The following is an 11462-nucleotide window of genomic DNA, read 5'->3' on the forward strand; positions in this document are numbered from 1 at the left end:
AACAGCTAGCATGGAGTTGAAAAAATAGCTAAGCTCCAAAACAGCCTAAAAAAACATTTTTAAAAAGCCTAAATTAGCCAAAACAGCTAACAAGTAGCTGAAATATCAGCTAAGCTCAAAATTAGCCTAAAAATCTTAGTAAATGCCAAAATATTCCAAAAAACTAGCAGAATGCAAAATTTTAAAACTTTAATTCTGTAAATTTTAACATAATTATGAATAATAAAAATGCAGGAATATTATTCCAGAATAAATCAACTTAAACCTTAAATAACTTTCGATATTTTACTCTCCATAAAAATATATTTTGTCAAATAGAAATAAGCTCAAGATAACATCGGGCCATTAATAACAAAAAAATGTTCTGGAGGTGCTGGATGGAATTACTATTGACTTGACTTTGACACGTGTTTTAGGTCCTACCACGTGTAGAAATGGACGAGGAGCCGGAGCGGGCCAAGCGCTGGGAGGGGGGCTACGAGCGGACATGGTGAGCTGATGCTGAAGCTGTGACCCCCCCAGACCAGAGGCTTGTGACACAGCTGTTGTTGTTCTGCAGGGAGGTGCTGAAGGAGGATGAATCTGGATCCCTCAAAGCCACCGTGGAGGAGATCCTGTTCCAGAGCAAAAGGAGGAGGTGCGTGGAGTATGGACACCCCCTCACCCCCCATACACTTCGTTGTTGTAAGCCTTCTGCTTTTCCTCCTCCCAGGGTCATAGAGAGTCATGGACAGGTCCGGCTCGGCATGGTGAGTGACCGACACCTCGGCAGAACATGAGAGGTCGTAAGGAGGAGGTGGAGGGAAGGAAGTGACTCTGTGACCTCCTGCAGATGCGTCACCTCTTCGTGGTGGTCGACTGCTCCCGGAGCATGGAGGACCAAGACCTGAAGCCCAACCGCCTCACATCCACCCTGAAGGTTCCTGCTGATGTTCATGAGCTCTCTGCAGACTGCCTCCTCACTTCCTCACTGCCTCTGCTCTGTCTCCTGTAGCTGCTGGAAGGATTTGTGGACGAGTACTTTGACCAGAACCCCATCAGTCAGGTGACGCTTAAACAGTAATTCTTTAACATACTGTAACTTTTAAACTGTTAACACGATCAACATAATTCCAGTAGATTGTGAAGGAGCTGCTGATAGCTAAAATTGTTAGCCGAAAATGCTAAAGCCGAAAGCTTGCTAAAGTATTAGCTGAATGCCAAATTTGCCAAAAAAAGAAAAAATATCTAATTTTGCCAAAACAGCTAGCATATTGTTAAAATATTACCTTAACTACAAATTAGCTTAAAAAACTGGAACAATTTCTAATTATCCCAAAACAGGTAGCATATTGTTAAAATATTAGCTAAACTAACCAACACACAAAACCTGGAATAATGTCTAATTTTGCCAATATTTTAGCATATTGTCAAAATATTTGCTGAAGTCCAAATTAGCTTAAGAAAACAGGAAAAATGTCAAAATTAGCCAAAAACAGCTAGCATGATGCTAAAATTAAAGCCAAACTCCAAATTAGCCTAAAAAGCAAACCCAGTAGTTGTTGAACATTTTAAAGGGACCCTACCATGAAAATTCTACTTTTTGAAGTTTTAAATGCATTTTACTGTTCACTCCTCACTATAATGAACCTCAAAGCGGTATTTTGATCTGTTCATGCATTAAAGAGTAATCCTCTAAAAACCTGCGCTGTCCACAAAAACGAGCAGCTGGAAATGTGCTGATTAAGACTGCCACAAACGATTATTTCAATAGTCGACTGATCTCTGACTATTATTTTTGATTAGTCGACTAATCGGTTCGTGCGGCGAGTGGATGTAAAACATTCATCTTAACCATCATTATCTTTAAACTTGAGGTCTGTAAGCTATATTCTAACTAAAATAAAGACAATAGTTTATTAATCTTTAATTAATCATGCAGATTTTCTCCTTCATTTGTTTCTGGCATTAAAACAAGACTTAAATAAACAAGGTAATATGAATTAAGAACAGAAAACTTATTAAAAGTTTTCTGTTTTCTATATTAAAAAATTCTTTTTTAAAGCTTTAAAACATATATTTAATAAAACATGTACAAAGTATTTCAAAAGCTATTTGCAGATATAAACACACTCAAAATATTTGCTGACTGAGGCCCATTTATTAAAGCAAAACACTAATAACATATTTGAACTGAAGATATTCCTATACATAAAAAACCTGAGGATGCCCATAGAAACAAAGAAAATAAATAAAAAGGGGAAATTTATATTTTTAAAAAGGGAGAAAAGCAGGGGATGTTAGAATGTACATCAATACTTTCATTCTTTCACTACCTACATCCACTGCACATGCGCAGACCAATACTTCATATTGTTCAATTTGGGGGAGAACCCATAAATCTGTGTTACTTCTTTAATGTTGTTTTGCTGCTTGTTGTCGTTTTGTGACTTTAGGTTACATTTAATTGTAGCTTAATGCAGATAATGTAATGCTACACTTGTAAACTTAGCTCTGGACTTTTATGCGAGCTACTTCACTTTTGGGACTCGCACATCGTTCCATAACTCTGCAGCAGATCCGTACCGACACACAGCCTCTCTGTCTGCGCGGTGAATGTTTCATAATCCGCTCCTCAAACTGAACGATGTGATCGCAGCGCGGAATATGAATGAAGCCTTGGACAAGCGGTTAATTTCCAGTGTAAATTCATTACCCGCGCCGTCCTCGCGGCGTTTAGAAGAAGAGTGCAGATTACGAAACGTTCATATGCAGACAGAAGCGCCGTAGACACGGATCTGCTGCAGATCTTCTGGATCATCTCCAAACAGCGCAGTAATGACATGGAACACAAGTTCTGTCTTGAAATTACATTTGACACTTTTTCCTCTTTATTTTCCTTATGTTTCCCACATTTTCGAGCTAGCGTGTTGCTATGAGCCTACGGAGAACTTCCTGTTACATCACTGCTGACCGGATTAGCACCACTGCGCATGTGTGACAAAGACAAAGGCAGACCCGGCATTAGAACCGTAGTTTTAAGATCAAAACAAGGAAAAAAGCAAACAAAAAAACGATGCGTCGACGACCAAATTATTCGTCGACTATTTTAATAGTCGAACGGTCGTCGATTAGTCGAATAATCGTGGCAGCCCTAGTGCTGATGTAAGATCATTGCCAACAGCTCCTTCCAGGAAGAGTCTGCTCTGAAAGCTCCGCCTCCAGACTAACAACAACACTCAATTTATCCCCTTATCCAGTGATGATCAGCAAAAAACTTTCATTTTAGATGCAGAATACCGTATATCTTCCAGTTGTGTCCTGTCTTCGATAAATTCCAGCTCCAACAGGTGTTTGTTACTTTAGGCGCGGGTCTCCTTTAAGAATGGACCCTTAAAGGGTTAAAAATAAACGTTTTAAATGTACAGATTTTGCCTGTGATTTCATATTGTGATTATTTGCAGATAATAAGTGGCTGGCAAATACTGTAACCAAAAAAAAATTAATCGTGATTAATTTTTTTGAGATTTGCGATTAATTTAATTTTTTTAAGTGATTCCCGGCCCTGTAAAGAACATAAACACTGGAGCTCTGGTGTTAACGGAGGGAGATCTGAGGGTCGGTCATGTGACCTTTCTGTCTGCTCCAGGTCGGGGTCATCACCACCAAGAACAAACGGGCCGAGAAGCTGACGGATCTCGCAGGTGAGAGCTCTCTGCAGCCCCGCCCCATAAACAATCACCTTGATCACCCCGACCTTTGACCTCACCCCCCCTCATAGGAAATCCAAAGAAGCACATCTCTGCTCTGAAGAAGGCCGTGGACTCGGCGTGCGTCGGCGAGCCGTCGCTCTACAACGCTCTTAGCCTGGCCGTGCAAACGCTCAAGTGAGACCGGTTCCGGTTCTGATGGGTCTGGTGATAAGTTGAGGTGGTCTGACGTCTTCACTTCTCCCCGCAGGCACATGCCGGGACACACGAGCCGAGAGGTCCTGATCATCCTCAGCAGCCTGACCACCTGTGACCCGGCAAACATCTACGATCTCGTCAAAGTAAGGAGCCCTGCGGTTCTGGTTCTGGTTGGACCTGCCTACTGACGCAGTGGTGTCTCCTGACAGACCCTGAAGTGTCTAAAGGTGCGGGTGTCTGTGATCGGGCTGTCGGCGGAGGTCCGGGTCTGCACGGTTCTGACCCGGGAGACGGGCGGCTCGTACCACGTCATCCTGGACGAGAGCCACTTCAAGGAGCTGCTGATGCTGCACGTGAAGCCGCCGCCGGCCAGCTCGTCCTCCGAGTGCTCGCTGATCCGGATGGGTGAGCGTCCATCACGGGGTGGGGGGGTCCCTCCTGTACGTCCGGGGTTCTGAGCGCGCTCCGTGTGACTCCTCAGGGTTCCCTCAGCACGCCGTCGCCTCGGCGATGGAGCGGGACGCCCGGCCGTCCTTCAGCATGTCGTAAGTGAAGCTGCCACAGAGCTCCGCCCACTTCAGTCGACCGCGTCTGACTGCGCTCCCGTCTCCCTCAGCCATCTGGACAGCGGCGCCGGACCCGGTCTGTCTCTGGGGGGGTACTTCTGCCCGCAGTGCCACGCCAAGTACTCGGAGCTCCCTGTGGAGTGTAAAGTGTGCGGTACGTATGGAAGGTCCAGGCAGGAAGCTGTTGCTGCATCCCTACTTCCAGTTCCATTTCGAGTGGTTCTAAACGTGGAGAACCGGGCTCAGAACCCTCAGGATCAGGATCCACACAATATGTCCAGCTGTTCTCGTGTGGGCCTGTTGTTCTGGTTCGTCAGGGTGCTGTTGTCCTCTGTGCTCCTCAACGGTGTTCTGGAGCTTCTTAGAGGTTCTGCAGAACCTGCTGAGGCTTGGTCTCAGTGTGGTGATGAGCTGGACCTGCATGCTGCCGGATCAGAACACCGGCTGTTGCTTCATCTCTGCTGCCTGGGTCTCCTGTGAGGCGCCGCCTCTGAGCTTTTCTGCGGGATCCGGTCCGTCGGGTGGGCGGGGTCGTGTCCATCGGGTGGGCGGCGTCTAAGCAGAACCTCTGCTCTGGTGTCTCAGGTCTGACCCTGGTGTCCGCCCCTCACCTGGCCCGCTCCTTCCATCACCTGTTCCCCCTGCAGCCGTTCGTGGAGAGTCCGGTGGAGGAGCTGCAGGGCAGCAGGTACCTACATGCACACGCACGTGCACTCTGTGGGTACAGTTCTGTAACGGTTCTGGTTTGGTTTCAGGTTCTGTGAAGCCTGTCAAGGAGAGCTGAAGGATAAAAGTGTGAGTAGAATCTACGTTTGGACCTCTGCAGACGGAGGGGTGGGCTGTGGTGTGTCTGGGGGTGTTGTGAGCCACTGCCCCGGTTCTGACCCGTTTCCTCCGGCCGCAGGCGTTCGTCTGCCCCTCGTGCCGCAGCGTGTTCTGTGTGGAGTGTGACCTCTTCATCCACGACTCTCTGCACTGCTGCCCCTGCTGCATCCACAGCCGGGCCGCTCTGTGACTCTGGACTGGCACCAGGATCGTCTGCATCGCTTCTGAACGGACCTGCGACACACAGCTACACTCCAGCCCAAACTCCTGGTTCAGGGGGATGCAGCTAAAGACGGGCCGGGTCAGGACCAGGGAACTGAATCAGACACAGAAGTGTTGGGAAGCACAGCCGGGCCTTCATGGGTCTACTGACTGTTCATACATGGAAACTGCTCTCTGACAAGGTTCTGGAGGCAGCTCAGGTGATGAGTTTGGGTCAGCAGAAACAGGTGGTATGAGGGTAAAGGTTCTGATGAAGTCAGTCTGAGCAGTATTCAGGGTCCTCAGAACCGTCGATCACACCAGAAATGTTCTGGATAGGTTTAGTGTTTGTGGGTCAGAGTTCTGGTTCTGAACACCTTGTTTCTTGGTAAACTCCTATTTACAGAGAAGACTCCCCGTCCGACAGTTTTGTCTGGATCCCGCGGGGTTCTTGGTTCTACAGAACGCAGGACGTTCTGTTCAGATCCAAACAAGACACCAATAAAACATGGAGAACTTTAGAAAAGTCCAAAGTTCAGAACAAATAAAGTCTTAAAGTCGGACATTTTTGGTCATAAAAGGAATTTTGGCGTCTCTGTGTTTCGTAATAACTTTCATTTTCAACGTTTGCTGGATCAAGACGCTTCACAAATGACGGATATGAGATGTTCAATAAAACGAGTCAGAACCTAATTCGGATCAAAACACGGATTCAGACTGTGAGATTGTGAGGAAGAACTGGACAGAGTGAGTGTGTTGTTATCCATAAAAAATAGTTTACTTCCACCTCCAACCACATGAAGTCTATTCAGTCGCCATTTTTCGTGATATGGACACCATCATAGTTTATAGTGAGTGATATGTATATATGTAGTAATATGTGAGTTTATAAAGATGTTCATTTAGTCAACAATGAATGTTTAGGTCGACCGAACGTTAACATTAGCCTTCCTGTGGGAAATTCCATTAAACGTTAGCATCAAGCTAGCGGACTTTAGCTTTATGTGCTAAATCACAGGTGTTGAACTCAACTGCACAGGGGGATAAAATCCAAGAAATACCTTAGGTCACAGGCTGAACAGGACAATCATTGAACACAATTTTCAAAACTACAAACGTAACTTTCTAACATAATTATGAACTAGATATATAGAATTACCTGTGATAATGCTAGTGTGAATGCTGTAAGCTGAATTTGTCTGCTGAAGATGCTGAAATTGATAGTTGAAAATGCTGAAGCTGATAGCCAGCTAAAATACTAGCTAAATGCCGAATATAGCCTAAAAAATCTTATTAAATGTCAAAATAGTCCATAAAGCTAGCAGAATGACAACTTTAAAAACTTTAAAACTGTAACTTTTTGACATAATTATGAATAATAATAAGGCAGGAATATTATTCCAGAATAAATCAACTTAAACCTTAAATAACTTTCAATATTTTACTCTTCATAAAATATATATTTTGTCAAAATTCTACAAGTTAGAAATAAGCACAACATAACATCGGGTCATTAATAACAATAAAATAAAATGATCGACTTTGACACGTGTAATAAGTTGTAAGTTTATAGCTATCTGTCTATTGTTAACCCTTTAACACCAGAGCTCCAGTGTTGATGTTCTTTGACTTACTCACTTTTCAATCATTAACATGATAATTACAGAAGATTGCTGAAATTATCATGTTAATGATTGAAAAGTGAGAGTACGTTAAAGATTTTTAGTTTAAGCCTCAACGATGACGTTAAATTGGTTAAAGCAGGAATAAGTCATTCTATGGCATGTTTTAATGCCAAACACGGATGGACAACAATTTCCTTGAAACAGTTTCAGACTGAAGTCAGAGGGACAACAACGCTGTTGACATGGCAACAGGGATGCAGCATCCTCAATCCATGAGCAAACATTTACTTGAAGAGAAAATCCAGACCATCAGATGCTGTTTGCTGATGGAGTCCTTCATTTGTCGTTTGTCTCTAAATTCGTCATAACCTTTTCAGACCTGAAAGATGAGGCGTCAAATACTTTGGCTCAGATAGAAAAAGACAGCAAGAAGCTGCAAGAAAAAGAGTGACCTTGTATGGTTGACGTGCGTAAATGATGCCGTTCTCGACTCAGTTCTTCAAGAAAAGATGAGTTTGCTCAAAACGTTTCTCTGTTGGTTCAAATCTACTAAATACTTGGTGAAGAATGATTATTGTGAACTAAAAACAGCAGCCAATGACTTGGGAGCACCATGTGCAGGTGGAAGGGTCAACCTCTTATTACATGTGTCAAAGTAAAGGCCCGGGTGCCTGATTCGGCCCTCCAAGTAATTCTATCCGGCCCTCCAGATCATTTTATTTTATTATTAATGACCCGATGTTATCTTGTGCTCATTTCTAACTTGTAGAATTTTGACTAAACATATTTTTATGGAGAGTAAAATATTGAAATTTATTTAAGGTTTAAGTTGATTTATTCTGGAATAATATTCCTGCCTAATTTTATTATTTATAATTATGTTAAAAAGTTACAGTTTTAAAGTTTTCTAATAGCTTTTTAGACTACTTTGGCATTTAATAAGATTTTTTTTTTAGAATATTTTGAAGTTTAACTAATATTTCAGCTACATGCTAGCTGTTTTGGCTAATTAAGGCTTTTTATCATTTTTTTTTATAATATTTTGAAGTTTCGCTCTTTCTTTAGCTACATGCTAGCTGTTTTGGTGTCTGTTATGTTAGCTAAGTTTTCTTTTTTTGTTTTTTAGGCTAATTTGGCAATTATCTAAACGTCAGAAATCATAATTCTCCAGACATTGTCCTACATGGCTTTTCAATTCCTAAAATATGTTTCCAACACTTTCCATTTGTATTTTTTTATTTTTAATTGTGTAACATTTTTATTAATTTTGATCCTTTTCTCCACATTATTCCACAATTGCACCCCGCAGACAGAAAGTCAAGATATTCAACCTAACTTAGTATCCTTCTGGATATTTTAAGAGCAACATTTTTAACTTTCAAACCGAATCTATGGTCAGTTCCATAAAACTTTCACATATTTATTTTTTTAAAATCTGTTTGCCCTTAATCACTGTTTTCACTTTTGTGTTGATGTTTCGCTTACCAAAACTATACATTTTGTTTTGTCTAAATTTACTGTTCATTTATTTTCACCTTTACTATAACTGAATAATATTAAAAGCTGTAGTAGTCCTTCTTTACAGAGTTATTCCTAATAAAAAGTAAACAAAGTAAAAGTTATGTCAAACAGAACAGACGTTCCTCACTTTGACCACAAGGAGGCGATAACCCGCCGCCGCCAGCGGGGACTTCCTCCACCGAGAAACCACAGAAGAAGCGTCTTTTTCTTGGCGCGCGGGCTGCTGAGGACCGGATTAAAGTCATGACCCGAACTCTGAACGGTATCGTGGCAGTGTGTCCTGACCTGGGAATCGGGAAGGGCGGGAACCTGCCGTGGCACCCGCTGCGGCTCAGGTGAGCGCTCCGCTCAGGCTGCGCGTGGCAGTTTGAAAGCTCAATCACCAAAGATCGTCTATTGAAGGCGAGGATCTGTCGGATGAAAAAACAATTAAGAGACCCACGTTTTTTTTTTTTTACTTTTGATGTGTGTTTGCAGCAATGATTTTGCGCTCTTCCGGAAGATGACGTCAACACCGTCTGTGGCAGGTGAGCTTGTTTTAAAGTTCAAAGGTAAGACATTGGTAAATGATGAACTAAACAGGTCAGCACACTGACAGGTGAACTGTAACAAAAAAAGGCAAGACTGGCTATAAAAGTCAATAAACATCCATGGATGGCTGAGTGATGGATGGGTGGGTGGAAGGATGGATGGACGAACGGACAGATGGGTGGAAGTATGGATGGATGTATGGGAGAATGGATGGATGTGTGGTGGGTGGAAGAATGGATGGATGAGTAACGGACAGATGGATAAATAGTGGAGGGATGGATGAGTGATGGACAGATGGATAAATGATGAATGAGTGGAGGATGGATGAATGATGGATGGATGAGAACATGATCATACATGGACGTCCTGCAGGTCGGCAGAACGTGGTGATCATGGGCAGGAAGACGTGGTTCTCCATCCCGGAGAAGAACCGGCCTCTGCAGAACCGCATCAACATTGTCCTCAGCAGACAGTTGAAGTATGACCTCCATATGCATCACTGAGTGGTTCAGGCTCCTCTGAACACATCAAACCTCCAATATCCCTGCAGATGAACCATTTGCTTCCCTGTCGTTGCTGCAGAGCGCCCCCTGCTGGAGCTCACTTTGTGGCGGCAGACTTTGCCTCCGCGCTCCGGCTCGTGGACTCGGAGCTGTCTGAGCAGGCTGACCAGGTGTGGGTCATCGGTGGCAGCTCCATCTACAAGGTGAGGTCTGTTCTGGTCAGATGTTTGCAGATGGAGGCGAGTTGCTTGGCTCACTCTGTCCGTGTGCTGTGGGATGCTCAGGAGATGATGGAGAGCCCGGCACCCCGGCGGCTGATAGTGACACGGATCCAGAAGCAGTTTGAGTGCGACACGTTCTTCCCTGAAATCCGCCCTGAGCAGTTCCGCCTCCTGCCAGAGTAAGACCTGGTTCCTTCTGGTTGGATCTCAGAACTGTTCAGTTCTTGCTCTGACTCTGGAATGATCAAGTAGCTAATCTAGACTCTGAGTCTGGAGAGCTGCTGCAAAAAGAACTACCGTAGAGGTGAAGCTCAGCAGGTCTGTTTCTCCACAGGTTTCCTGGAGTATCTCAGGAGCTTCAGGAGGAGAACGGCGTTACGTACAAGTTTGAGGTCTATGAGAGCATCCAGCAGTGAGGGGCCTGGGGGCGGAGCCAGCGTGTTAATAAAGTCTGTTTAAAAATGATTTTTATGTCTATGATGTTTCTAGTGCTGCCACAAACGATTATTTTAACAGTCGACTAATCAGCGATTATTTTTTCCGATTAGTCGACTAATCGGGTCATGTGCAGACCGGATGTAAAGCACACATCTTAACCATCATTACCTTTAAACTAACTATAAACTAAATATATAACATTACCTGTTGTAATGCTAGTGTGAATGCTGTCAGCTGAATTTGGCCGATGAATATGCTGATAGCTAAAAACGCTGAAGTTGATAGCCAGCTAAAATATCAAACGCCAAATTAGCCTAAAAAACTAAAAAGAAAGCCTAAATTAGCCAAAATAGCTATCATGTAGCTGAATTATTAGCTAAAATCCAACTTAGCCTAAAAAACTGCAAAAAAATCCTAAATTAGACAAGATAGCTAGCATGTAGCTGAAATATTAGCTAAACTCCAAAATAGCCTAAAAAACAAACAAACAAACAAAAACTAAATTAGCCAAAATAGCTAGCAGAATGTAGCTAAAATATTAGCTAAACTCCAAATTAGCCTAAAAAATTTAAACAAATTCTAAATTAGCTAAAATAGCTAACATGTAGCTGAAATATTAGCTAAAATCCAAAACAGCCTAAAAAACTTTAGTATCAAAATAGTCCCAAATGGTAGCATAATGTGTAATACAGCTGCAATAAGCATCAAAGCACAATTGAACTCATTAAAGTTGAAAACATGCATTTTATTTACATCAAATTCAACCTATTTTAAGATGAATTCCATCCATGAAGAAAGTCCAGGAGATCAGCGAGAGATTTCCCTGCAAAATCCTGCGTGCTGTAAATGACATTTCTCTGCTAAGCTGGATAGAGCGGCATGCAGGAAGTTTTTCTGATGCTCCTGAAGTCTCTGGGGTCAAAGAGGCTGATAAACATTAGTTTTTCATGGTCTTGAAACCAGTTCTTTGTCTGGGAAATTATATCTCGCTAACCCCCGACCTCTGCAATGAAGGCAAAACTAATGATTATGTCAAACTTCTGCACAATTTTTTTTAATGCTTTTAATTGTTTCTTTTTACATCTTACACAAAATAAGTGGTTTCAAACTTTTAAAAAATTAAAATAAAAATCATTGCAATTTG

The 11462-nt window shown here is 42.7% G+C and overlaps 2 protein-coding genes across 3 annotated transcripts in view; both read left to right on the forward strand.

The window, feature by feature from the left end:
* Window positions 1-6184, forward strand: part of gtf2h2 (general transcription factor IIH, polypeptide 2) — an 8796-nt gene extending 2612 nt beyond the window's left edge. For both annotated transcript variants that reach the window (XM_024260238.2, XM_024260237.2), the window contains exons 2-15: window positions 417-490; window positions 560-637; window positions 713-749; window positions 833-919; window positions 995-1045; window positions 3629-3683; window positions 3761-3866; window positions 3940-4030; window positions 4097-4292; window positions 4369-4432; window positions 4504-4607; window positions 5039-5141; window positions 5209-5248; window positions 5358-6184. In XM_024260238.2, coding sequence (XP_024116006.1) covers window positions 435-490; window positions 560-637; window positions 713-749; window positions 833-919; window positions 995-1045; window positions 3629-3683; window positions 3761-3866; window positions 3940-4030; window positions 4097-4292; window positions 4369-4432; window positions 4504-4607; window positions 5039-5141; window positions 5209-5248; window positions 5358-5468 — 1179 coding nt within the window. In that variant the 5' untranslated portion in view covers window positions 417-434 and the 3' untranslated portion in view covers window positions 5469-6184. The remainder of the gene's footprint in view (window positions 1-416; window positions 491-559; window positions 638-712; window positions 750-832; window positions 920-994; window positions 1046-3628; window positions 3684-3760; window positions 3867-3939; window positions 4031-4096; window positions 4293-4368; window positions 4433-4503; window positions 4608-5038; window positions 5142-5208; window positions 5249-5357) is intronic.
* Window positions 6185-8778: 2594 nt separating this feature from the next.
* dhfr (dihydrofolate reductase) lies at window positions 8779-10345 on the forward strand. Its single transcript, XM_024260241.2, has 6 exons — window positions 8779-8960; window positions 9103-9152; window positions 9529-9634; window positions 9739-9862; window positions 9944-10059; window positions 10215-10345. The coding sequence occupies exons 1-6, from the start codon at window positions 8869-8871 to the stop codon at window positions 10294-10296; spliced, it is 570 nt and encodes a 189-aa protein (XP_024116009.1). The 5' UTR covers window positions 8779-8868; the 3' UTR covers window positions 10297-10345.
* The last annotated feature ends 1117 nt before the right edge of the window (window positions 10346-11462 follow it).

Source organism: Oryzias melastigma, linkage group LG9 (genome assembly GCF_002922805.2).
Source record: "Oryzias melastigma strain HK-1 linkage group LG9, ASM292280v2, whole genome shotgun sequence".
Taxonomy (NCBI): Eukaryota; Metazoa; Chordata; class Actinopteri; order Beloniformes; family Adrianichthyidae; genus Oryzias; species Oryzias melastigma.

Coding starts and splice junctions, on each gene's coding strand:
- dhfr (XM_024260241.2), top strand. CDS start 8,869: ATGACCCGAACTCTGAACGGTATCGTGGCAGTGTGTCCTGACCTGGGA. Junction 8,961..9,102: donor TGGCACCCGCTGCGGCTCAG/GTGAGCGCTCCG, acceptor GTGTGTTTGCAG/CAATGATTTTGCGCTCTTCC. Junction 10,060..10,214: donor CAGTTCCGCCTCCTGCCAGA/GTAAGACCTGGT, acceptor GTTTCTCCACAG/GTTTCCTGGAGTATCTCAGG.